Source organism: Solea solea, chromosome 15 (genome assembly GCF_958295425.1).
Source record: "Solea solea chromosome 15, fSolSol10.1, whole genome shotgun sequence".
Lineage (NCBI taxonomy): Eukaryota > Metazoa > Chordata > Actinopteri > Pleuronectiformes > Soleidae > Solea > Solea solea.
In genome coordinates this window covers 19,161,021-19,186,980 of record NC_081148.1, presented here as the reverse complement: position 1 = coordinate 19,186,980, position 25,960 = coordinate 19,161,021, and the positions used below count along the sequence as shown (strand labels likewise).

Here is a 25,960-nt window from a genome sequence, read left to right as displayed (position 1 = left end):
CTTGTTAAAATTGTCACTTTTGATCCCCTCGGTTAATTGTGAAACAGGGGATTGTGTTTCTTGTGCTTCAATCTGTTGGCAGATAAGTCGTGCTCTGTCACTCACTGCCCCCGCCCCCCATGGCTCTGCTGCTGTATGAAGCCAGGATGAGATGCTGCAGAGCACTCGGGTAAAACAGGGATAAAGGCTGAAGAGTGAAGAGCTCTGGAACAAAACCCCTTCTTAAACAATGGCTCATATTAGAGTTTGCATGCTCAAAATTTTGGATTTTTTGACTTGTGGTTGTAGGAGGTGCAGGTGCAGGTGCATACGTCGTACCCCGAGTGTGCCACACACACATGGACTCCAGAAAACAGAGCTGCCAGCATACAATAATATATTGACCACTTTCACTTGCCATTAGTCAATCTTTGTGTTGCTTTATAATGTGCTCAGAAAAACAATCAGTGATTTTACACACAAGAGTTATAGACCCGGTGTTTCCTCCATCCAGAGCCGGCACAAGGCATAATAAGGGAATTATTACACACCAATATTATGTGGGGAAAAAAAACATTTTAACATATGATAATCAGGCCATCTCGACACTTGTCACTTTCGATATCTGTCAGTTATTCAACTGTTTAGGAATGACAGTACTGAGAAGCTGACGTCACAAACGTCTGACGCGCTGGTGAATCTTGTCTGTGATTGGACGGTGGTTCTTTGGAAGTCCTGAGGGTTACCGTAATGACAAGTATATGGGCGCAAAGCTCCATTTCACTGCTTTACCGTATCCATCCATCCATCCATCCATCTTCTACTGCTTTATCCTCCACATGAGGTGCCAGTCTCAGCTGACATAGGGACAAAGATATCACAAATGGTCTCAGAGTTACGGTTATGAGACGTACTCCTATCCTTAGATCTATTAAGATATCTAAATAGTGTAGTTATTGGTTTATTTTGGAGTTGAAGATTGTTCATTTATTAAGTTTTCTAGGTTCAGTGTCACCACACTCACAGTGCCCCTTTTAGTGATTTTACTGCCCTCTACAGGTTTTCGTGTAAATAACACAACTATAATTAAGGCAGTTTATAAAGGCTTGGGCCGGCCCTGCCTCCATCAGTAGCTTTAACTGTGTTTTGATTTTGGTGTTTATAAAAAAAAACAACTTTTTTTTAAACTCGCTGATTTTCTTCATAGTCTTCGGTTCAGGAGAGTCAGCGATTTACACAAGATAAAGCAGCACTCTTTGTTCTTCAGATATCGTCGACTTAAGCAGAGGCAGACTTTATTAGACGAGACTTCTGTGTTCCCGCTGGCAGCCATGTGTTGAGCGAGAGCGACACTTCATAAAATCTAAACTATCGCTTTATTTTCTGCTTAGCAAGCGACTGTTAACATTTTATACTGTACCGAGAATACTGTTTGTTTACAGCTGTTGTTATTTACTGAAACAAAAAAAACACACGCTTAATTTAGTGTTTTAAACCTGTTAAAAATAGATTTACATGAACCAGTCTGTTGCAGGTAAATAAATAAAAAACACTGTACATCTCATGAACATGTTATAACATATTTAATGTTTGACGTTTTGAAAGCATGACTGGAAAATAGCAGCGATGACAATATTCTATAACCTGTTTTACAGCATCCGTGGAGCATTCATGCCCAAATAGTTGCTGAAGCAGCTTAATCTCTTAATGTCACAGACCACTTTCTCTTCTTCTTTTTTTATTTTTTTTTTCCTTCTTCAGGGTTTAAGCACGGTGAAATTAGTCAAACTAATTAAAATCATATTCCTTAAAATGCGCCAATGCAATTACAAGCAAGGGTGATGTGAAGTGTTGCTGCATCAAACTCCTTTCCTCTTTCACTCGACGCCTGCAGTGACCTGAAGTCACTCAGAGGACAGACGTTTGCCCACAGCACTGACGAGAACCTCTGAAGAGAGAATGACGAGTGTGTTGTATACATTCATCCTTTACACACCTGTTTCTTCTCTTTTCCTCACCCTTTCCGTACTGGACATTTTGTAATTTGAGGTTTAAAAACAACACAAACCAGCTATGTACACATAGGCACAAGCAAACTGTGTAGTGTGTTTCAGGTTTTAATTTGTACAGGAGCATCTTCACTTGCTGTTCACTACAGCAGAAAGAGACACAGCTCGAGCGTCTTGGATGACGGTGACCATGACACACACACACACACCACTTTATCAGGTACGCCTAATATCTAATCAGCTAATTTTTATGGGAGCAACTAAATGACGGGTTTAAGTTTAAACTGAGCATAAGAATGGTGAGGAAAGGTGGTTTAAATGAGTGTGAATGTGGCATGGTTGTTGGTTGTTGGAGTGTGAAAATGCCTCATCGATGTCAGAGGTCGGGTCAGAAAAATTCAAAATGATAGAAATGTAACATTAACTCACAGCCGAGGTCCGCAGAAGAACAAATGTGAACGCTCAACACGTCCAACCTTTAAGTAGCTGTAGAAGACCACACCGAGTGCCACTCCTGCCACTTTAGTCGGTGTCCTGTGTACCTAATAAAGTGGTCAGTGACTGCATATTGCCACGTCCAGGTGATAATGCTTGAGGGAAAGTAATCATAACTGTGTGAATACTGTGTTTTCATTTATTTTCTTCATCCCAGGAACTCCAGTTTCCCCGGGCCACAGACACGAGTCAGAATCTGAAGTGAGTTTGTGGAGCTGGGATTTCTGAGTAAATACAGTAAATACTTGAGTACATAAAAGTTGTGAACAATCTTCCAGCGCTCTCGTTTCTCTTCCACTCGCGTATTGGCTGAAAAGATACAAACGGACCACGTTTTGACAACAAATGACTACGTCGCCGTTCAGGATCGCGAGAGGAGAAGAGCGTGAGCAAAAACACCTGTGCTCTCCCTTTTTTTTTCTTTTTTTAATCGTGCAATTGTTGTTGTCCTGTGTGCATGCAAACTGTGAGTTTACACATGGGACCGCAGTGATACAGTTCAAGTCTGATCCAAGAGCGTGACTGAAACTACAAAAATGTTTCCACTCGGTCCTCAGAATTCCATCTTTTGCTGCACCGCCCCCCCGACACTAGAGAACATTTCTGCACAAACTGAGTCATTCTCATCCTCCAGTCTGTGTGTGTTCAAATGTGCTCGGTCTGTGAGGCTCAGCTGACAATGGTTGATATTTACAGGTGGCATCTGTGGGGTCGGCACGGCGATGTCACGGGGCTGCACATGCTGCTGGTTCTTGAATGGAATGTGTCAGATTTTTTGGGGGTGGAAAAAAAAAATGTCCACGACATAGAGAGAGCCGTCCATGAAACACACAGACGTACACAGCCTTGGTATGTTTGGAGTTGTGTTGTTGTTGTGTAGATTATTGAGAGGAGAACTGATGTGAAAGCAAATATCTGTCAGTTTCTGCCAAAATATGACAAAGTGTTGGATTAAAAAATAAATAACTAAAGCAGCAAGTAAAACGATATAACAGCAGCCGATATTCACAGCTAAATAAGTCAAATAATTAAGTGTCAATGAATACATTCAGTAGGACAGTTCTTCTCTCCTCTCACTCACAAACTGACTTGTGCATTCATCATTTTGGTCATTTTATAAAGTCTGTCTTATCTGCAATTTAGTTCTAATGTTAAAATAAACCATGAGAGATTTAAGTACAATTGACAGCAACTATGCTTAATCTGTGTCTAATTTGATTAATTAGGCACAAAAAAGCTAATCGCTCGATTATTATTTATTAATAAGAGTTTTCTTGTATTTAATATTTAGGTGCATTGCTATGTTTTATCAGAAACAAATATTGGCACTGATTTCTAAAGATCCGCATTGGCAAGAGAAAAACTCGCATCAGTCGACCTCTGCTCGACGTTAATTTAAGACACAACGTTCACAGTAAATATCATGAGCCGATGCTCGGGGGTTAAAGTTCACATCTTCAACTCCAACTTAATAATTCGGCGGATGATTTTAAAAGCGATGGATAAATTGCGATGCGTTCAAGTGCACCTGCCAGTTACTGCATTTAAAAACACACACACACTCACGTGTGTTTATCCTCTTTGTTGTGCTGCTGTATTATTCATAGATAACCAAATGTAATCTTACCATCGGCGACAGATGGTGTGGCGTATGCTCCTGTGGCTGACTGCCTGTTGGATGTCGCACACTCTCGCACACGCACACACTCATACGAGCAGCATCCCAGTGAGCCCATACTAAGAATGAGAGTGACATTGTCTGGATGAATGTGTGCAGCATTGCAGAGATACAGATGGGGCCTCAGCGGGTCTCTAATGAATGTGGTCTGCAGAGCCAGTTCTGTACATGCAGAGGTTTATGCGCTGCTGCGGCACCACTTATTGACTTGGCCTCAGTTCAGGTCCTACCAAGTTAAGTGCCAGGTGATGACGTGAGGACTCTGCGGGTGTGACACAGTCAGTTTCTGAGCCTCGTAGCTCCCAGCGAGCATGCTCCCTGTGCGCTTCTTTATAGTCCAGAGGGCTGGGAGCCAAGAGGTGACACAGAGCAGTGGTGCAGAGGGATCAAGGCTGCAAATCACTGATGGAAAAATGATAGACATCCATAGAGAAGAAGAAGAAGAAGAAGAAGTAGTAGTAGAGGTTTCAGTGAAAAGTGTTCTCTTGAGAGTTTTTGTACATCCCCGCTCAGCAGTGGAGAGAGTTAGGAAGGGGGGGAGAAGATACTGGCAGCTACAGTGTTCCTGTCTGAAGATGGGCTGCGAGGAGTGCTAACACAGAGACAGAAAGCAACCAGAAAGAAAGGCGCGACCACTTGCATTCCCCAGAGGACTGCGCCCCCCCAAAGTAAGCCACCTGAGCTGCAGAGAGAGAGAGAGAGAGAGGGGGGTGAAACAAAAGGGCAGGGGGAGAAATTAGCCAACATCTGCATCTTTATGGCTGTAAGAAAGCTTAGTCTCATAGTTGAGTTAGTCATGCAAGACAGCAGGGTGCAGAGAGGGGACATGGTCAGAGGAATGTTAGCACCTCTAAGCTTTGACTCAAAACCAGAGTAATTAATGGCAGCTTAAGGAATCTCACTCTCCGGCAGTGCTTCCTTTGTTCTCCAGATCTTAGTAATCCCAAGTCGGTCCACCCTGACTCTGCCAGCACCACTTACCCACGCAGGCTGACCCATCATCGCTGGGCTCAAAGCCCTGATTGCATCTCCTCTTGGCACGACACTTATAGCTGCCATAGGTGTTGATGCAGACGGGGCGGTCAGAGGGGCACACTGAGGGGAACTGGGTGCACTCGTCCTGATCTGAGGGAGGGAGGGAGGGAGGGAGGGGGAGGAGAGACACTTTTTTGTCAGGACAAACGGGTCAGCAGGTACAGACTGTATATGAAAATGGACGCAGTCTTCCAGTGACATTGTGAAGCCCTGAGGTTCACACTTTGTGGACGAGACCAGCTGTCAATCACACTGGTGTCCACTCCCACATTCCAAAGCCAGGCGGAGGTTACATTTGACTCTGGATGTAAATGTGAGAGTGAACTTGTTCATCACTGTATGTTGTCCCTGCGATGAACTGGTGACCTGTCCAGGTTGTTCCCCGCCTCTCGACCCCATGTCAGCTGGGATTGGCTCCACTGGCCCAGTGAAGAATACCTGAAAGTAGCGGTGATTAAGACGATGAAAATGTTTATTGATGTTATATATCAACTGACATAATAGGCTTATTATCCTATAGACACTTTCTGCCCCTGGTGGCCATCGGTTACTTCCATCCTACGTCCTGGGCTTGACTTTCACAAACTGGGAGACTTGCATCCATTTTCATATCCAGTCTTTGTCAACAGAGAGACAAATCCTGTCAACTTACCAGTGCAGCGGCCATTTTCATTCAGAGCAAACCCATGACCACACTGCAAGAAACAGTTTCAACTCATCAGAAACAAGAATCTTTACAACCAAACATTCAATTTCTTGAGATTCATGTGATTTAAGGAAAAAAACTGATGAAATACACAGAGAAAACAACAACTACAGCACTAAGTTATTGAAATGATATCAACACACAGTCCCCTGCTCCTGCCTCCTTTACATATTTGATATCAAAGGTCTAGTGTGTAAAATTTAATAGAGTTTACAAGCAACAATTGGAGTGTATTACCCGTCAGTATGTTTTTATTGTGTCTAAGTGTATAATCGCTTTCTAATAAAAATTGTTTCGTTTTCCTGGCTTTAGAATAGGCTGTTAATATGTACTTTTGGCAAGAACCTCTCTTTATAGAGGCCGTCATATTACGCCACCATGTTTCTACAGCGCACAGCAGAGAGTGTGGGAGAGTGGACGTCTACAGAGAGTTCAGAAATGCTACTGTAGGTCCCTGAGACACTCATGAGAAGTTCTCTATTTACATGGACACACTGGACTTTTAACACCAACATAATTACAGTCGGGGACCACTGTGCACACTGCTGTACCTCTATTTCTGTAGTAGCAGTGATTTCCTCTTCGTCTCTTGGATAGTGGATTTCCAGCACTGAGTTCATCTCTGAAGGTTCCAGGGGTCGAGCCACTGAGCGACCATCTGGCCAGTAAACCTCCACGTTGGTGGCCACGTCCTTGCCTGGTCAGCACAGGCAACAGAGAAACATGACATTACACGTCCTTTTCGAAGAGTGTTCTACATTGTGTTGAATGGTTTTCATGAAGTCTCTTTACACACATAGTAAGACTAGTAAAACTATTTTAATCAGGCATATAGATTATCCCTCTCCAGGGAGCTTCTGCGGCCCTGAATTAAAGTGGCATTTCTCGATGTGAAAAAGATCTTCCACTTCTTTGCCACCACACAGTCAATCCACTGAGCAGGTGTGCTGCCTGAGAGCCACAGAATATTTCACCTGTCCCTGCTCCTGCTCCGTCAGACAACCTCTCATTTAGTGGTGGGAGGCGTGTTTCACGTCTAGCTGCAGTGACGCATTTCGCAAGTGTGGAGGTCTGTTCTGATGCCACGACGCTGTGGAAAGTTTGCTGCCGGAGTGTGTTATGAGTAATCAGGCATTAAAATTGAGGGCCTCTGGAGCTGATCTGTGCTTGCACAGTCCTAATACAGAACAGGCTCAGTGAGCAGGGCCAGCGAGCAGTGGTGGGTGGGCCAGCAAGGCTTGGATGTCCTACTGGGGGTAAACCAGGCTGGCTTCCAGCTGCAGCACCTGTCCCACATCTCCTTCCTCTTGTCCACGCAGCTCCTTCCCACAGATAACTTACCCTCCCGTGGGTTTCTAATCAAGCGGGAGGTATTAAAACTTTCCAGACAAAGCTTTTCTTTTCCCCCACGTACAGCTACTCTTTCTGTGACACTCTTCCTGTCCATTTCTCACTGTCGGTGAGTGGGAGTAGTGCTGCAGTATATCAGTGTTAATATATCGTAAAGTAAATAACATACCTTCAGGCTTTTGGCTGCGAGTCAGTGAAAATGAGTCGAGCAAACTCGAGCTGTCACCATGACTTCTTAGAGATGTTGATAGATATTTTCACTATGCTTCTAATATTTTACAGTTGAACACACTAAACCTATTCATACATCCCTGCAACAGTCATGTGTGTACGTAAGAATATAAATGCAGAGTTACCAAGTCCAAAGTGGGCGACCGGCTCCATCTCACACAGGTATCCCGAGCCACCGTCGATGATCCGTGTGTGTGGCCCTGTCTTTTTTGTGTACACCACCACTTTAGCTCCTCTGGCGAAAGCACCAAATTTGGTCCGGGGAATTACTCGGAGCCATGAGTTAGTGGAACCCTAAGACGCAGACAAGAATGAGGAAAGAGGCCGAGTTTCAGTTCAGTTCAGTTGACACCACATGCTGAGGTGTCAAATGTCTCAAATAAAAGAAAGACAGAAAAGAAAAGTCACCTGGTTGACTTTGTAGACAGAGAGCGGCTGTGCTGCACTTTCACCATGAGACACCAACAGTTCTAGGTGGCCATCGCCATCAAAGTCTGTGGCTACAGCTCCTGCAGATCCATGACAGTAATGGCACAGCGTCATCACGGAACAGCCTATGTAACATGTATCCTTTGTGTAACCATTATGTGTCAACAGTCATCAAGGAATTCTGTGGAACAAGTCGTGTTTCTTCTGTAAAAGCTCATGAGAGACTCTCCTGGAGCTCTGGTGCCATCTAATGGTAAGATGTTGTAATATCAGGCATGAGGTTTGCTCTTGTGCTGCCTCACATCGTGTTCATGCTGCGTTGGAGGATATTGTCTTTTCTCACCTGTTCCTCTCCCTTCAGGCTCTGATGCCTCGCCAACATTCAGCTCTTCTATCTGTGGGTCGCCGTGCTCTCTCCTGCTCACCCTGTCAAATCAACATGTGACTTATCTGAGTATTTTCAGTATTTACATGCACTATAATGTAGTTGTAAGTGAATGTGATCGTTTATTTGTCAACAGGTGAATTTAAAACAAGCTTCCTCTTGTGGGCATCGGTGAATAGAGGCCAGTGTTTAAGCAGACAATAAATGATAACAAAGATAAAATACCTCTATAGAAGAAGTTAACATTAAAAATAATAGAAAATACTGCTTATTGTTGCCAAAAGGGATCCAAAGTTCCCCGAAACAGAGACAACAATCTAAGAGGGATGATTCAGTCGTTCAGAGGGTGATTTTAACTCAGATTTCAGAGAAATCAATGCTGTTAAATGAACACTTCTGGCATAAATGATAGATGTCTGACAGCGACACGCATTAGCATTTCTCTTGCAATCATAAATCTTACCCATTATTTTACTGTGTGGAATCCTCCAACCAGCCACTCTCAGACTACGTTTCATCATAGCACGTAAAAAAAAAAATGTCTTCATGATTGAGTGAGTACATCACAGGACAACACGTTGAGTTGTGTGATCAGTGCGACAATCTGACAAGTGTGAAAGTCACGTCTAACGTATACAAGTGGAAACAAAGCATCAATATCCAACTTCCCCAAGTTATAATTTCATTTCACACTGTACTAATGTGCTGATCCTGGCTGTTAAAGTCCACAGCTCAGCTAAATATTGATTAGGTGTATTTAATTAATTAGCATTTTCTTTTTCTTTCTACAGAGCCAGAGTCAAATTAGCTGATTCATCTTCATATTAGACAATGGCTTAGCCACGGGCCGCGGAGCAGTGACCCTGTGGTTCCATCGCTGTGTCCAGGAGGACAACAAATGTCCTCCAGTGGCACAGTAGTATTCAGACCCAGGAAATCTTTACGCCTGATTATTGGATGTTCCCGTTTGAACTGACCCACCAGCTCGTGACCAGATTCAGCCCGATTTCTGCGCTCTGTTCAGGAAAAATGATGCCAGATCAGATTGCTATTCATAAAGGATGAGTTTATTATACTGTTAAGTCCTCACAATTGATATGTATCATGTATTGCATTTTGAGAGCTGAGTTCATTAATATTATCTGGAGAGGAAGCCAAACCGTGAGCCAAAAAAAGAGACCTAAAACTGTCTTAATGAAAGATTCATTCATGTGTAGAGGAGGAGGAGGAGGAGGAGGAGGAGGCGGGATGCCAGACAAGATAAGTTTCCCTGGCTGGGATTTTAAAATTCTTCTCAGCTTTCACCCCAGTTTTAGAGTATTAAATCAAGACGCAAGAATAGTCCATTAAGCTTCATCATCAAAGTGCTGTTAAAACTTACTGCCAGTCTTGTACAACATGTGCGTATGTGTGTGTGTGTGTGTGTCTGTATTATATCTGGTTGAGTACCTAAAGAGCCTGTTGGCAGAGGGGCCTCTGTAGGCGATGTTATTGAAGAAAACCTCCAGCTCATTGTCGTTGTCGAAGTCTGCGACGATGACAGTGCGAACCGGAGACGGCATGGCAAACTTCTGGGATGCTATGTCCTGAACGGAATAATAAAAAAAGAAAGAAAAGCAAGTCAGTGATGCATACATGCACACAATGATGAAAGCATAAGCAGAAAATTCAACAGATGTGATCACGGAACACGCTCAACCAGTTCTAATCGCATTCACCTGCTCTACGGGTGCTGATTTTATGGCCACGCTCATCATGCGTTTGCAAAGAGGGACAAAACTAATAATTCTTCTCCTTTTATTTTTTAGTAAATTCTCGTCTGACTCGTCCATCGATCCATCTTTTTTTGGGATAATAACCTCAGTTTGTGTCACTCTTACATCTAAACCTGCCGTAACAAAATCAAATCAGGCTCAAATCAACAGATAGTGATTGTCTGCCACAGAATAGTCAGTGTCTTGCTCGCATGAAATATGAAAAATATGTGTGTACGCTGACAAATGAAGTGTAAAAACACTGCAGCAACTTTCATGCATGAACAGTTGTTGTATCATTTTATCTTTTTCGTATTTTTCTAAAACCCTATCACAGCTTCACACATTACCAAGAGTAAAGAGATGCTTCCATAACCTGTCATAGGTCACAAGTTCACTCTCCACAGCTGAATCATCAATAACCCGTGTCCGGTCCTTGAGTTAGTTACAGATCTGTCACTCACTCCACATGTAGGTCACGCGGACACATGAATCTGAAGCCTAAACATGAAAACAAAGGCTCCCTTTAGACCGCGTGGCGTCGGAAAAGAAGATGGCAACGCTCCTGCGCAAAATTCTCGTCAGCAGAGAAGTTTTTGCATGAGAAAGTAACGGATATCTCCTCGCTTCAGTGACACGGTGATAAGTCGGGGAAGAGTTATAGAGCAGCCCTTCACTCCCTCCAGTATTTACTCCCTGTTTTAATTATAAGGCTCATAAAGCTGCAAAGGAGGGGGGGCACAGTGACCTTCTGCTTCTCAGGTGAAGGAGAGGGGATGGCCAACTGAGGCTATGAGGGAGGGAGAGCACAGTACATATACAATGACTATATTATTAGCTGCGCCATAAGATGTGCCACAAGAGAAAATGCCAAAATAAATATGGAGCTCAAAAACATGACTCTTGCACGAGCACGAAAAGCAGAAAAGTAATCGTCCATGATCTGGTATGCATGAAGTTTCTCAAAATGGCACTGAAGCTATTCACAACTTCATAAAAATAAATTACGGTTAAAAAAACAAAAAAAACAAAGAAAATATAATATCTGTGTTCTTTTTTTCAGACTTTACTGGCAAACCTTTTAAAGGCTTATTTTTCCAGTTAGTTTTCATGGTTCCTCTATGGAAACAAAAGTAGTATAATAACAATGATAATTATAACTCCTTGAGTTTCAATAGGGTCCTTACGCATTTTGTGCGCTTGGATTTTAATAATAATAAACAAAAAGGTTAAAGTTAAAGACGATATTTTGATTACCTTGCAATTTATCTCACGTTTTAACTCTCAAAATTCAATACAGGTACATTTCTTTGTGATCCAAGCGTAAGCTGTGGTTAGAAAAAAGACAGATAGAATAATTATATAAATAAAAGTCTTTAATGAAAGAAAATTATTATTATTCTCATTTCGAGCTGCAGCTCAGATTCATTGTTGACTAGGACCTCTTCCCTCTAACCCTGGCTTTGCCCCGCCTCTTTAAAACCATATTTGATATGTGTCGGTGAGTTTCTGCATGTGTGCGCGTTAAACCTTTTGCGAGGGAAAACCTCGGCAATACATTTTAATTAAAGCACAAACAGGCCTAATCGGCACTTTCCACTACGCGGGCAAGCTGCTGTTTCAGCCCAATTTAATTAGCGGTTTACTGGAGTGATACAGCAGCTTCATTATGCATGCCAAAGGTCAATACAGGCGAGCAGGAGTGTCAGCTTATGTGGGGGGAGAGGGGGTCTTAAATGTGTTGTGGGCTCGTGATTTAACAATCTTGGTTTAAAAAAGATTGGCTTGCTAATTCACTTTGTCTTCTCGGGTGTTTGTGCGTGTATTTGAGAGCACGAGTGTGTGTAAGTGTGTGTGGGGATTGTCTCTGAGCTAACCATCACACATTAACCTCTTATTTGACCCCTATAAACATGTCTCATGCGACATTTATCTCTATGGTAAAAGATGCGGTCGCAGGTCCTGACACATAGATCACCAAGTGCAAAAACCTCCACAGATTTACAAAGCCGAGGATGTCTCTCTCTCTCTCTCTCTCTCACTCACTCTCACTCTCTCAGCCCGTGGCGCTCTTAACTGCACTACACAAACACACGGTGTTGTCTACAGAGTCGTTGATTTCGTAAATTACCACCCCTCGGTCTTTAAATCCCACTCAGTCCACAGTTTATTCTAAATCCCCGGCTGTCCCTCAGCATCGATACCTGTTTGATTCCCCGTGTTTCTCAGTGTTCCGCTGATCTGCTCATGAGGAGTAACAGAGGAAACCCACACACGACATTTATCTCACCGCTTGTCTTTGAATCACTTTGAAAATCCACTCATTAACAAGGTAGCACATTTTTCTCCACTGTGACGTTTGTGTGTTTCTACTGTCACTCTTTCATCCAGCAGACAATGTTTCCCTCATCTGTCATCATCCTCACCTTGAAGTTTGACCTTCTGAAACGAGCATATACTACACATTATTGTAAAGGTGCACAAAAGTAATCAAATGATCAATTGTTATTATGTCATTTACTATCACCGGCTATTGTGTTGAGAGATGAATCAGTCTGAGTGTGACATCAATTAAGGGAGCATTTGTGTATACAGCAGCAGGACAGGGGTGTAGGGGGATTATCCCTTTAAACTGCTGAACAAACAGCAGAAGCATTCACTCATGACACGTTTCCTTCTGTTTTTAGTCTCTTTACTTTACCAGCACAACGTTGCTGTCTTGACATAAAACATGCGATCTAAACACATGTGGAGAGTCATGTGGAGCCTTAATCAGCATTGTGTGAACTCATGTGACAATGGTTTGAATGTAACAGACAAGTGTTTATATTTAACATTTTTACAGTTTTAATACTCTGGTGGTTTCTTTGCTCCTCCATAACAGCCAAGTGAATATATTTGGTTTGTGGACAAAAATCCAACATTTGAGGGACATTATTGACATTTTCTGTTTTTTTTCTTTATGGGCAAATCAAGTCCTAGAGTAAGAGAAAACAATCAACAGATTAATCATTCATTCATCTTCTACTACTTTATCCTCCACATGAGGGTTGTGGGGGGCGCTGGTGCCAATCCCAGCTGGAATAGGGCGAAAGGCGGGGTACACCCTGGACAGGTTGCCAGTCAATCACAGGGGCCACAAAGAGATAAAAAAAAAACGACCCCTCTCACACACACACTCACACTCACAGTCAATTTAGTGTGTCCAATTTCCCTAATCCCCAAATCTGCAATCTGCATGTTTTTGGACTGCGGGAGGAAACTGGAGAACCCGGAGAAAACCCATGAGATCATGAACCTGGGACTTATTGAGTGACTTGGTATATTGGCGGAGACATATTTGAACTTACCTTGAACTTCTGTTTGCGGTTATTCTGCTGCATGTACAGGCGATGAGGTCCATTCCAGTTCCCGTAGACGATGTCCGTCTTGCCGTCACGGTTGAAATCTGCCAGAGCCACGCCTCTTCCATGCTGCATGGGGTCCTCCACACCTGCGCTCACATGGTAAGAGGCTTCATTATATAAATCTTACTTATTTGGCATCAGAGTCGCATGATAAGTCACAGACTGCACACACTCTTCTCACCAGTCTGCTGCGCCACATCGGTGAACGTTCCATCTCCGTTGTTCCTGAACAAGAAGTTTGGCCCGTACTCGTTGTCGCAGAAGACATCGGACAGCGTTTGACTGACAATGGGCCCCACCACGACGCCTCGCCCTCCTGCACAGACAGACACAGAGAGACGAGCCTCCATGGTGAGAGACAATTGGGCGGTTAAAGAAAAGGGTAAGCACACAGTACTGGAAATAAAAAAACTGGAGCAGTGTAGGTGAAATAACAAAGCAGAGAGAGCATGAGATCAGCTTGAGATCATTATCACCTATTCGGGCAATTTCCTCTGAGCCGGGCGGATACAGACACTTACTGGTAAGCTTTGAAAACAGACAAATACACAGAGGCAGGAACAAAAATACAAAGGCACAACACATGCTGGGAGTCTTTTGCATGAAGCAAAAGCAAACACTGATTTGCCGTTGATGAAAACATGTTTGTCATTGTTCAATTCAATCAATATCACCGCAGGATTTTACACTGACATTCTATGAAGTGAAGTGTTCTGTTAAAGTGTCTCATCTCAGACCAGCAGAGTCTAATTATGGAGCTGAAAGGGCTTTGATTGCCCTTTCAGTATGTAGAGTCACCGCTGCGAGTGAGGGCTCAATCCTGATTTACTGACCCGCTCCATCGGCACAGACAAATACCACTCGCCCCTTCTGGCCATAAACCACTAATGTCTCTCCAGAGATATGTAACCATTAGATATACAACTTCATTCACTGTCCCTCTGCGCTGATTAATGGCAGGACGGTAAAAAGCCATCTCCTGTGCATTATTCACACCCATTCTGCGCCAGCTCACTCTTGACAGCTTCCATGACATCTGGCATTGAAAAAAAAAAAAAAAAAATGCAAAAAAATGGATGAAAATTGATTACGTTTCGCACAAAGTCGTGTCCCACTTCCTGGTCGTCAAAGTCAGGGACTTTTCATCGGGTAAAATAAAATATCTCTCATCAAACAAGTCATGGTGAAGTAGTTCATTCTGGCATTTATTTATTTTTGAATTTTTCTTCTACATTAAAAAAGTTCCCTTCAAGGTCAGCCGTTCATTTTCAAAATAATAATAGTGTTCTTTCACAGCCAGTTAATGTAAAAACTAAATAATAATCAAAGGGGAAAATACGATATCTATTTAAATACAATAAATTATCAAATAAAATAAAAAATATCAGCAAAGAGTGAGAGAAGTGATGTGTGGTTAAAAAAGTGAAATATGAAATATAATTCCAAAATTATATTTTTCACCTTGTTGTTACACAACCTTCCTTAAAGGTACAGTGTGTCAAATTTAAAATGAACATTAAACAAAACTCAAAAGATGTGTAGTTTGTCCTTTGTGGGCTACTGTAAAAACATGGTAGTCCATTCATACTATCATGTGAATGTACACTCATAAATATTAAATACGATTATTTATATTTCATTTCTTCAATTCACCTTTTTAACAACCTGACACAGCAAACATCAGCGACATCAATGAAACCGCATATCAATAAATCAAGGATTTACACCACCAGCTTCCGTTTAACCTCTGCATGCAGTAAAGCTTTGTCCTCTTTCAACCCGTCTGCCTGCGACTAAACTAATAGCATATAAAATACAAAGTGCTGTATTGGCATCAGCATACTTTTATTCAGCTTGGAGGGAACCACCGTGGACAGAGACAGATACCACGTCCAGACTGCTTTTCTGCTCTGATGTATGCGTGTGTCGCCCTTCCCTGAGGAGTACCTGTGACTTTGACTGGAGTTAAACGGCTGACACGTCCAAAAGGCCCCGCTAACACTTCTCTCTCTGTGCACTCATTTCTGTTTTCTCTCCCGCTTACAGTCATCACGCTCTCCCTGAGTTGGCCGTTGTCCAGCAGCTCTCCTTTACTCGCCTCCTGTCCGGCACCCTTCCTGTACTTAAGTCCTATATTTCAGACTGTACGGGTACAGCGAGCACATGCTCCTCTGCAGATGTCTATATAAATCAGACTGAAGGTCCAGTGCTGCTGAATGATCTTACATCACTCACACACACAAACACACAGTGGGGCTTCCATGACTTCAGAGGACATTACATTGACTTGCATTCATTTCTTAGAGATTGAATCTAACTTTATAGGGGCTTTATGTAAGAAGTGTAGTATATTAAGTCATAAATTAGAGAATGCAGAAGGAAAACAAGGGTGGAGAGAAAGTTAAAGACAAATATACAGGTGTTGATAATTTTCTCCCAGCCAAGGTTAGCTAAGACTCACTCGCTTTTCCTCTCATATACACTGTTGGGGGATATTTAGGGTGCATTCACACCAGCTCTTCTTGATCCAACCCTAGTTTGTTTGCTCAGAAAGTCCGGTTGGTTTGGGGAGGTGTGAATGTGCAACCAAACTCTGATGTGCACTAAAATGACTAAAAACTTAGGTCTCGGTTCGCTTCAAGTGAACCAAATGCAGGACGCAGACTACAACGCAGAGCATTGTGGGTAAACACAACCAAAACATACGTGCTTAGAGAACGATGGCCGGTATAAATGTCTGAGCCCATATGTGTCGTATGTTCAGCATAAAAACCAAGACTGATGGGATTTGATGCAGCTCCATGTTTCGCTCTTATGTGGCGGAAACAGAAGTTGCCCTGCATTAACCAACAGATGGCAAGGAGGGCAATCATTTTATAATAATTATAATAATTCAAAAGCTTAACTAAAGTGCACAGTGAAAGCAAATTCGGACCGGGTGAATGTTGCAACCCCCAATTAAACCGAGTCTAGTGGACTATTAGGTGTGAAAACGACCAACTAACGATTATTTTTATATCTGCTGATTATTTTCTTGATTAATCAAGTATTTCTTTGTTTCTCAAACCTTGAAATGATGTCAAAATGTCTTGTTTTTGTCCACTAAAAAAAATGATTCAGTTAAAATGATTTCTTTGTCAAATGGGGCAAAGAAACCAGAACATATTCACATTTAAGAGGCTAAAAAATCAGAAAGCTTCTTTTAATTATTAAATAAAAAAATCGATTATCAAAATAGTTGACAATTAGTATTCAATGAATCGTATAATCATTTAAGCCCTAAACATATGTAATGTTTAGTCTGTTACTGTCGCCTTTCCTTGAGTTGAATGTGTTAATTCTACACTTAATGAACGAAATTAGTTTGGCTTTCATCACAAACATATATCACATTTAACTACTAATTACAACATGAGTAATACACAGCATTTCTTCACACCTACCTGTGAACTTGTTGACCCCGGCCTGCTCGGCGACGCTGGAGAGGGCGATGACGCCCTGTGAAAGGTCACTCGCTGACTCGTCCATCTCTATGAGACCGTGAGGACCCACGGTGCCACTGGCATAGTTGGCTATGTAGATAGCATAACGCCCCGTACCCTGGGAGAGAAGCGATTATTGTGAAAAATTCAAATTTCTTTTCAATACAGATGGTTTCATGCTCATGGTTTCCTAAGTAATAAGTGTGATATCGCGCCGAGTCCCTCCTGCTGGTAAAGGTTTTCCACATGAAGTTTGATCACGGTGATTTGCGCTGCAGAGTACCCAAACCCTGCATGCTCTGAGTGTGCCTTTGCTTTCTCTAAATACAAAATTCCATTCAGTGGAGGAACAGTTAGCATTCAACATTAACTGCCTTTGTGTGAGGCAGGAGCAGAAATCTCAGTGGCACGTAGTGCATGCACAATATCTCAAAAGCTCGGTTGCACAAAAATAATAACATGGCTTAATATCACAACAGGTAGAGAAGAACATATGTTACTGTTAACGATGGTGAACATTTATTTAATTAGTGGACTGGTGAACAAAAAGCCACCAGTAGGGGTAGAGCCTGTTTCCCTGCAGGGGAGGCGAAGAAACGTATAAAACAGCTTGGCACAACAGCTTTTAATTTGTTTCTTTGTCTTTTCTTTTCTACTCAACTGGGAATACATCGTGTTTTTGTTGGGGACTTTTTTCAGCTGTGAATATATATGTCTCTTTTTCTTTTTTTTTACAAACTGAATATTTATTGCAGCAGACAGTGTGTGTCTGTGCGGAACCTAAATTAAACAATGCATATTGAATAGTTGCAATAGGAGACTACAGTGTTCACACTTTTATTTTACTTTTAGATAACATTATAGCTCTGTGTCACTGTGGAGAAAGATGCATCGGGCTTTATCTCCACAGAAATACTAGTTTGCAGGATTAGCTCTTTGTTGTTTTTTTTAGCTTTCCATTTAATTTGGAAGCTATATATTATAGAGAATATATAAAAACACCTTGCTTCAGCCTTTTTTTGAATTTATTTCCTATATCTCAACTATGCATAGTTTAACCTTTTCGTAATCAAATCTTTCCTCCCCCCCTTATCTACTCTCACCCTATTTCCTACCCTTTACCCCCTCTTTCTTTCTCTCTCCCTACTCCTTCCTCTGCCTCCCTTTGGAGATTAATTTCACACTCCATTATCAGTCAGAGTCCCTGCAGACACAAACTCACAGACGGAACCACGCTAATAGACTACACACTCGATTCCAATGAGCTTTCTCACCAGGCCTAACATATTTCAGTCAATACAAACACATGCGCATATTCACACACACACACTCAAACAAACACCACTGTAGAATTTGTGTTAACCTTACCATATTTTTACAAGACAAGAAAAGTAAATGAGTCTAGGTGATGTAAATGTCATCAAGCGCTACTTTATGGCCTACTGAAGTGGGAGGAGGGAGTAGCTCTCTCTCGCTTTCTCTCTTTCTCACACACACACACACACATACACACTTAGAACTTGACAAAATGAGACTGAACTACAGTGAAGGCCACTGGCAGTTACTTAATAAACTTAAAAGTCAATGATTTTTCAATAAGTCTTCACCCAAGGCTAATTTCTGTCAGTGGAAATTGGCAGAGTGACTGGTGTGACATGCATGCCTGCAGAGTGCATGCTGGTGCAGGGAGATGTGACTGCATGCCGTTTACAGATACAACTGTGATGAGTACATTTTGCAGTGCAGACTTTAAATATGTAATAACATGTAAAAATATGGCTATTAGACTAATGACTGGACAAAATTAAATTAAAATACTACTTTAAATACAACTTTACAACATGCTCTGGTTTTGGCTCGTATAATCTTCTGCTTTTGCCCATAATCTGCTCAACAATAATAAAATGTAATCTCTTTATCAGTCTGCTGAACTAGCATGGAAGAACACACATCAGGGTTTTTGGCTTCCTGTAAAACCATTAACCATTAAAAGCAGATATCGTTCCAATCACGTTTGGCAGCTGTATCACCTAACAGTGCTCAGTGAGATGGCACTGTGGTTAAAAGAAATCTATTGTAATCCCCTTCTTTTCCCCTTCCCACCTTTTACCTTCTTTACCCCGTCGCCCAATTGCAAGTGAGAAGTGAATGTCTGTGTTTGAGATAAGAGACAAAGGAAGAGGTGTGAGTGTGTCAGTCAGGGAGCGAATAACTGGAGGAAAAGAGGTGAAAAGATGGAGGAAACCAGTCAGTACGTTTCCATGCCGCGTCAAGTCAAACTATGGTTGTAGCTCAACTCCGTTAAATTAGACTTTTGTCCTTGTTCCTGTATTGAGGCTGTATACTGAGGGGAACTGATTTATTGAATGAAGTGAGTCTGCCTTTACTGCACTAGGAGGCAAAATGTCCCCGTCGGTGCCCGATCTGTACCTGGAAGCACGATCAGTTCTGTGAATGTGCTAAATCTGCGTCTAATGTCGCGACACTGGAAGCAAGAAAAGTGTAATCCCGCTGGAAAACAAGTTCATTCCAAAAATGTAGAAATGTCTCTATTTCAGTGCTTGAACAGGGATATTTAAATTTACTTTCAATGGATCATTCGCCGATTAAAACTTTGGATTATTGTACTCAATTAGGCCCATTTGTTCATGTTTCTATTAATATTGTTGTTATTCAATTTAAAGTCCATTGTTTTTCTAAAAAAATAAACTTCAATTAAGTACTTTTTTTGTAAAAAGCTGGGTTGTTAGCTGATACATGTGCAGAACCGATTGTGCTTCCCGGGTACAGATGTTAGCATTGTGCTGCTAGTTGTTAGCATGTCGAGCACCATTCCATAGTTTTGCCTATAAATATTTACATTCCCCTTTATCTAATATTGTTGGATAAACAATGTCACAGAAGCCTTTTGTCACACTAGACTTTTCAGACAAAAGTGACGGCCTTTTTTTCAGTCTGTTAGTGTAAAGCATTTTCTGGTTTAGCATGCTGCTAGTTGTTAGCATGTCAAGTACCATTCCAAGTCTCCTTGTCGTCCATTTATTTAAAAATATCCAATTATTTAAGCTCATAAGTCGGACCAGAGCAAAAAAAAATGTACCGACCTGTATTTCACCATGTTTTTGTCACTGTTTAATTCTTCTTTTGTACGCTGGCTTCTTTTATTATTTCCAGGTATTAGCCGGGGGTGGGAACAGCAGCCAGCTTGAGTCCAACTGAAGGTATTCATGCAGTCAGTGTACATACAGTATACATACAGTTTACAAGTATTTTAAAAGTCCGATATTAGACGGACACGATTGTTTTTTTTTCCTCTAAAGTCATGTTAATGCACTGAATGGGAAAAAGAGTGAGAGGAAAAAGAGTGAGAGAAAATGTAACGGGCAGAAAACAGTAGTGTGCAGTCATCACTCTTCCTCACGCACGATGTTCTATAAAACAAACGAGGCCTGGCTTCTATAATTACACTGGTGCGATGGACAGGAGAGAGAAAATGGCACACCATTCCCCCAAATGAACTGTCATAGCACATGCTGAGAGGGGCGGCGTAGGCAGGGCATGAGTTATCACTGGTAAACAAACAGAAGCACCCATGCATGTACACAGAAGACATTCTGGGGAGTTTGTGTGAGTGTAGTGTGGATCTGCATATACTCTTCCCAATCTGTGTGTGAGAGGGAGAGGGAGTGTTTTTGTGTGTTTAATACCTTTCTGTCCACACAGGCCACTGAGCGCCCAGCCATTCGGTTTGCTACATCTCTGTGTTCGTTAATGTCATCGCTCAGTAGATCTTCGAAGCGTCCATTACGGAACTTAAACAGCTTGTCAGAATATGTCGCCCGGCCTTGATGTGGAGAGACGTGAGAGAGAGAGAGAGAGAGAGAGAGAGAGCGGTCAGGAGAGGCAAAGATCATGTGGTTTCATGCAACACAAGAGTCCTCTGTGACTGGGAACACGAGCAGTTTACTGTGGCTGAAATATGAGGGAGGGCTTTTTTTTATAAAAATGACAAAGGTGAGGTGTTGCAGTTTTGGCAGTGCACGCTCTGTAGCTCTCAGATTGATTAATAGCCACTCAAAGCTTAACTGTTATCTGATGAGGACTCAGAAAAGGATGAGCTTAATATCTGCATACTGATTCTCCTTCTTTGTCTTTGCACAAAACAAGACCTCTAACCCGTATGTGTACAAAAAGCATAATCCCTCTATACTGTACCGGAGAAGGCATTGTTGGTGTTCAGGACATAAATCTCCTCCCGGCCGTCTCCGTCGATGTCACACGCTGCCACTCCGATGGCATTGCCTTGGCGGTCTCTCAGGGCGTAGAAAGGGGAGCTACGGTTGTCAACGGCGATGTTGATAAGCCTCTTCCTCTGCTTGTCGTACTTCAGCACCAGGTTTGGCCCGTTGTAGCTGTCAACAGACACCAGTGGCAGTTTGTGCATGATCCCTTTCAGCAATTAGTCGGAATCATGCAGTGCATTTTTTTGTTCTAATGAAACATTCTGGAAAGTATCTTTTATGGAGCTTTTTTTACAGCTGACTCAAACCTGGCCTTCTGAAGCTCCTTGAACCTTTTGTCCCTGCTTTTATGATAAATAACAAGTTGTATAAAAGTGATGACAACCTTCCTGTTTGATGCTTAGACTTGCATTACATCACCATTTAAATGAACACAGCTCATAGTCACTTGCATAATTTCCAGAGAGAAAATTGGTTTTGAGGACCTTCAAAAGCACCAATGTGCTTTTCTTGTTTTTTCTTTTCTTTTTTTTACTTAAATGAGCACCAGAGTGTAGTGTTTAGGATGGTTCAGAAATATATGTACTGCCCATAGGTATCTTTGTATCAGTGTATGAGGTCACTTTTAAATAAAACTTGTTTCTTGTAGCCTAGGAATATGTGTCTTATATGTCCTTTAGACAGGGCCTTTCTTAACAGAGGCCACCATTTTGTGCCGGCATGTTTCTACAGCAGGCTGAATGGATGTGCATTCACACAATGAAGAAGAAAGAGGTCACAGCAGAGAGAGTGGAGAGTTTGTTGTCTCACTATTAGACGTCACCAATTCAAAACTTGCAGCCAAAGGCTAATTTGACCTTTAAATATTTAATCCCAATGTATCTAATCTAATATGAGTGGATAAACAAAGTTACAGAAGCTTTTGAATCTCCTTCTGTCTCACTAGAGTTTTCAGACAGACGTGGTTCCCTGGCGACAGTGTAATAAAACGACAATGCCGTACTTAAGTACCAAAGGTCAGCATTGGCAGTATAATATCAACTGAAACAGTCCATCCTAAAAATTCTTTTAATCACTAATGAAATGACATTACATCCTCTATGAAGTTTTGTGATGCCCTCCTGTCCAGGATGCTTGCTGAATATGATAGCTGGTTAAGCAGGGTCATTTTGGTCCATTTATATTCTGTTAAGCACAGAGAAATTCATTGCTGCTTCACTGGACAGAGGCAGGCTTGCCAAACTGTTCCCATCAATGGCGCACTATCCAATCACATCCATTTTCATCAGCTGAGTGAGCTTCAGGGCACCACCCCACATCTTTTAGTCTTTTGCCTTTGTCTTCAACCTTTAGCTCAGAAAATGACAGTGCAGTTTTATTTTAGCCTACAATGTCGAATTACATCGGTTAATTACTTTGCTGTTAACGAATGGCTCATATTCTGTCACGCTTTGAAAACAAAAAAAAAAAACGGAGAGAACAAATCTAACTTGGAGGATTTTTACACCATCCCTTATCGTCACTACTCACCCAGCGACAAAAATCTCCAGGTCTCCGTCTCCGTCCACGTCGGTGACAGCCACACCATAGTTGAGCTGAGTGGGGTTGTTGTCGTAGTCAGGGGGGAGCACGGTCTTGGTTATGGCGGAGAACATGGGCTCGGATCGCTGAGCCAAGGAGTGGGCAGGCAGGAACAAAACCAGCCACAACAACATCCTCACCTGAGGGCAAAAACAGCACGCTGAACAACCGATGAAATTCAGGAAGGGTCACATCCGTGTTATAAGTTTGTATTATATTGTTGAGCCTGTCAAATTAAGGAGAGAAAAGTCTCCCTGTTCTTATCTCTCAAAGAAATCCCCAAGGTATTCACTTGACTTTAACAGTGGCAGTTCATCACCATGGAAAACTGCATGCCTTAGATCAGCACAATGTCGCTTTCACACCCTGCGACCAAACGGAAGCACACATTTGTCCTGGAAGAGCAGGCAAATGAAAATTTAAGTCATACACTTGCAAGCTGCAACTCATGTTGTTGCTAATTCTCCAAATTCATTGCGAGGCGGACGTCGGCGAATTCTCTGCTACACCGAGACATAAAGATGAAGATATACCACCACAATCAGCAGTATTCTGCTGGATAATATCTGAGCCACTGATCACATACAGACAGGTTGAGAAATTACTAGACAGAAAATCTATATGTGGAGCAGGACATTAGCCAGAGGCCAAGTGAGCACAGAGGAAACCAATATGAGCTGATATAACAGACCTGAGGTTGTCTTCCCTCAGAGAGGGTGACCAACTCTAAATTAAGGAAGCGTTTTTAGATAAAAGGCTCGTGTGATGTATAAGTGTCCTTTCAGTGGTCAGCGGATAAAAGCTAACCACAGAGGAATTGATCCAACGGACTTGTGAAGTGTGGCCAGGTAGAGGTGGAGTTTCTCATGCTCAAACTGCAAAGGGAGAAGAGAAACACGACTGAGGGAGAGGAAGTGAAGAGGAAGGTCACCTTCTTAAGGCTTAAATAAAACACTCGTCATTAAAAACTCTGTAAAACTTTACACACACACACACGCGCGCACACACAAACTAAAGGGTGTTTACAAGCTGACAACTTGATTTGCAATGGCTGTGGATTTATGAACATAGCCTTCGTCAGCGTAGTCCTTCTACCTGCGATGCCATTGGTTTGTTCCCATTCTGCCTCCACACTGCTGCAGAAAATGTTCTCTTTCTGCTCCGAGTCTCCAGGTGATGTATGGCTCTTCAACGTCTCCCTCAACTATTTAATTTAGGATAATAATATATAGAAAAAAACAACAAACACACATTGCTGTTTGAGTGGTATTCTCAAAGGTGCACAGTTATGGATAGGAAGCACCGCTCATGACAATGCTGGTTTTTCATGGCAAGCGGCACAGAGATAATGCTGCCTGACGCCTGCTGTAGAGATGAAGACTGTGGCTGTTAGCAGGAAGGGTTAATTAACAACAGTGGGAGCTCTAGATTAGGTGGTTTCTTTCCATTAGAACAGGGTGTAATGACAAATGAGCACAGTGAGTCCACACTACAGAAGCCTGACTTACAGAATATCTCATATCCACCGTGTTAGATAGATCTATAAATTAAAAATAAATAAAAAAAGAGAAACAAAGGGAAACTTGAAAAGCAAAAGGAAACGTATGCAGAAAAAATACACATGGAAAATCTCTTTATTTTTTTACCTGACTCGTGATTTTACTCCCACTTTATTTAGATTAAGACCAGCCTGGAAATCCCAATGATTCTATTGAAAGTAATAACCAGATAGATGAGGAATGTAAAGAAAAGGACAAATGAGTGACTGAAACCATTGGGGACCAGCCTGATAAAAATGGTGTGCTACCACATTATCCAGTCAAGGACGTGCAGTCGCTCTGTCCCCCGTTCACTGCAGTGAAAAACTAAGACCTGAGTCGTCAAGTTAAGTTGGATTGTGACTTTTTCTACAAGCGAGAATTCATAAAATACATGATTTGAGGTTTTTCAGATCTTCAGGGTCAACAAGCGTCCAACCACACTTTGAGAACATCACGTAGACTATAGAGTAATTTGCAGTGAACCAGTCAAACACCATGAAAATGGTTCTGTAAAGAAAGTAAAAAAAAAAACAACCCACGTTGTCTGAAGCAGAGAAATGTTTTCGATTTGGTTATTTATGGTGGCATTAAGAGGCCATTATCAAAGCGTGCAACATCAGCATGTGCTTTCTGGAGCGTTCATGCCCAGCTCTGATCCTGATAACACTGCGACAAAGAGCAAGCAACATCTTCAGTTTCTAACACACACACACACACACACACACACACACATTTCCAAAAGGCTGTGAAGGACACTCACTGCAGGAAACACACGTTCACACACACAGCGTACCAGTGAATTACACCAAGCAATTGCTCTCCGTAATTAACAATTAAATGCCAGTGCATCCATCACTTGCCACAGTGAATATTAAACATTAAGACACAGTGCAACAGCTTAACGGCACTATTACAACACCTCATCTGCTTCACAACAACAAACAACAACTTATCTTTTCTGAACAGCATGGAGAACGTTAATGTTTGCTAAACTTCAGGAGGAAAACGATTGTTGTGTGTAAGTGTTTGTAGAAAGTTACACATTGCACATAATTCAAATAACTGTATAACTTATCTATCCATCTATCTATCTATCTATCTATCTATCTATCTATCTATCTATCTATCTATCTATCGTTAAATCATGTTAAATTAAAGCCATATCTCTAAATACATACACTAAAAACAACTTAATAACAGAGTAAACTGCTGCTGCTGCAATTAAAAAAAACATTATTACAAACTAAAACTACATTTTTATCAACTGCTCATCCACAGTTTGTCTTTCTTTTGAGACACGAGACGACATTTAATCCGTTGCCGTTTCAAAAGTGTGAGATGATGAAGCAGCTTCACCGTCTATTGATAACGGATTCATCCTAAATGGAAAGGAACTTTATCCCGACTCTGTGCGCATCAGATCCCGGCGGAGCGCTGGATGCTGAAGCCAGAGTCAGGCAGCATCAGCATCAGCACCACCGGCAGCAGCAGCAGCAAAGTCACAGAAAGTCGGGTTACTCACAGAATCAGAGGCTCGTAAACTCCGACAAATCCTCCAGCGACTGACAGCCCGCAGAGGCAGAGGAGAGGCAGAGCCCGTCAGCTAATTGTGCTGAGGCTGTCGCGGTTATCTCGGGGATTCTTTCTTCTTTTTTTA

The 25,960-nt window shown here is 42.0% G+C and overlaps 1 protein-coding gene across 2 annotated transcripts; it reads right to left on the bottom strand.

Moving 5' to 3' along the window:
* Window positions 1–1,771: 1,771 nt before the first annotated feature.
* Window positions 1,772–25,960, bottom strand: crtac1b (cartilage acidic protein 1b). 2 transcript variants are annotated; one of them, XM_058652418.1, is made up of 15 exons: window positions 25,826–25,960; window positions 22,712–22,902; window positions 21,156–21,352; window positions 20,648–20,784; window positions 16,902–17,058; window positions 13,640–13,774; window positions 13,402–13,544; window positions 9,747–9,883; window positions 8,256–8,338; window positions 7,892–7,992; window positions 7,609–7,777; window positions 6,454–6,599; window positions 5,849–5,891; window positions 5,143–5,286; window positions 1,772–4,843 (listed from the first exon to the last, which is right to left on the bottom strand). In XM_058652418.1, the coding sequence occupies exons 2-15, from the start codon at window positions 22,894–22,896 to the stop codon at window positions 4,716–4,718; spliced, it is 1,905 nt and encodes a 634-aa protein (XP_058508401.1). In that variant the 5' UTR covers window positions 22,897–22,902; window positions 25,826–25,960; the 3' UTR covers window positions 1,772–4,715. The 2 variants fall into 2 exon arrangements, with proteins under 2 accessions (XP_058508401.1, XP_058508402.1); XM_058652419.1 differs by lacking the exons at window positions 1,772–4,843; window positions 5,143–5,286 and adding an exon at window positions 5,321–5,634.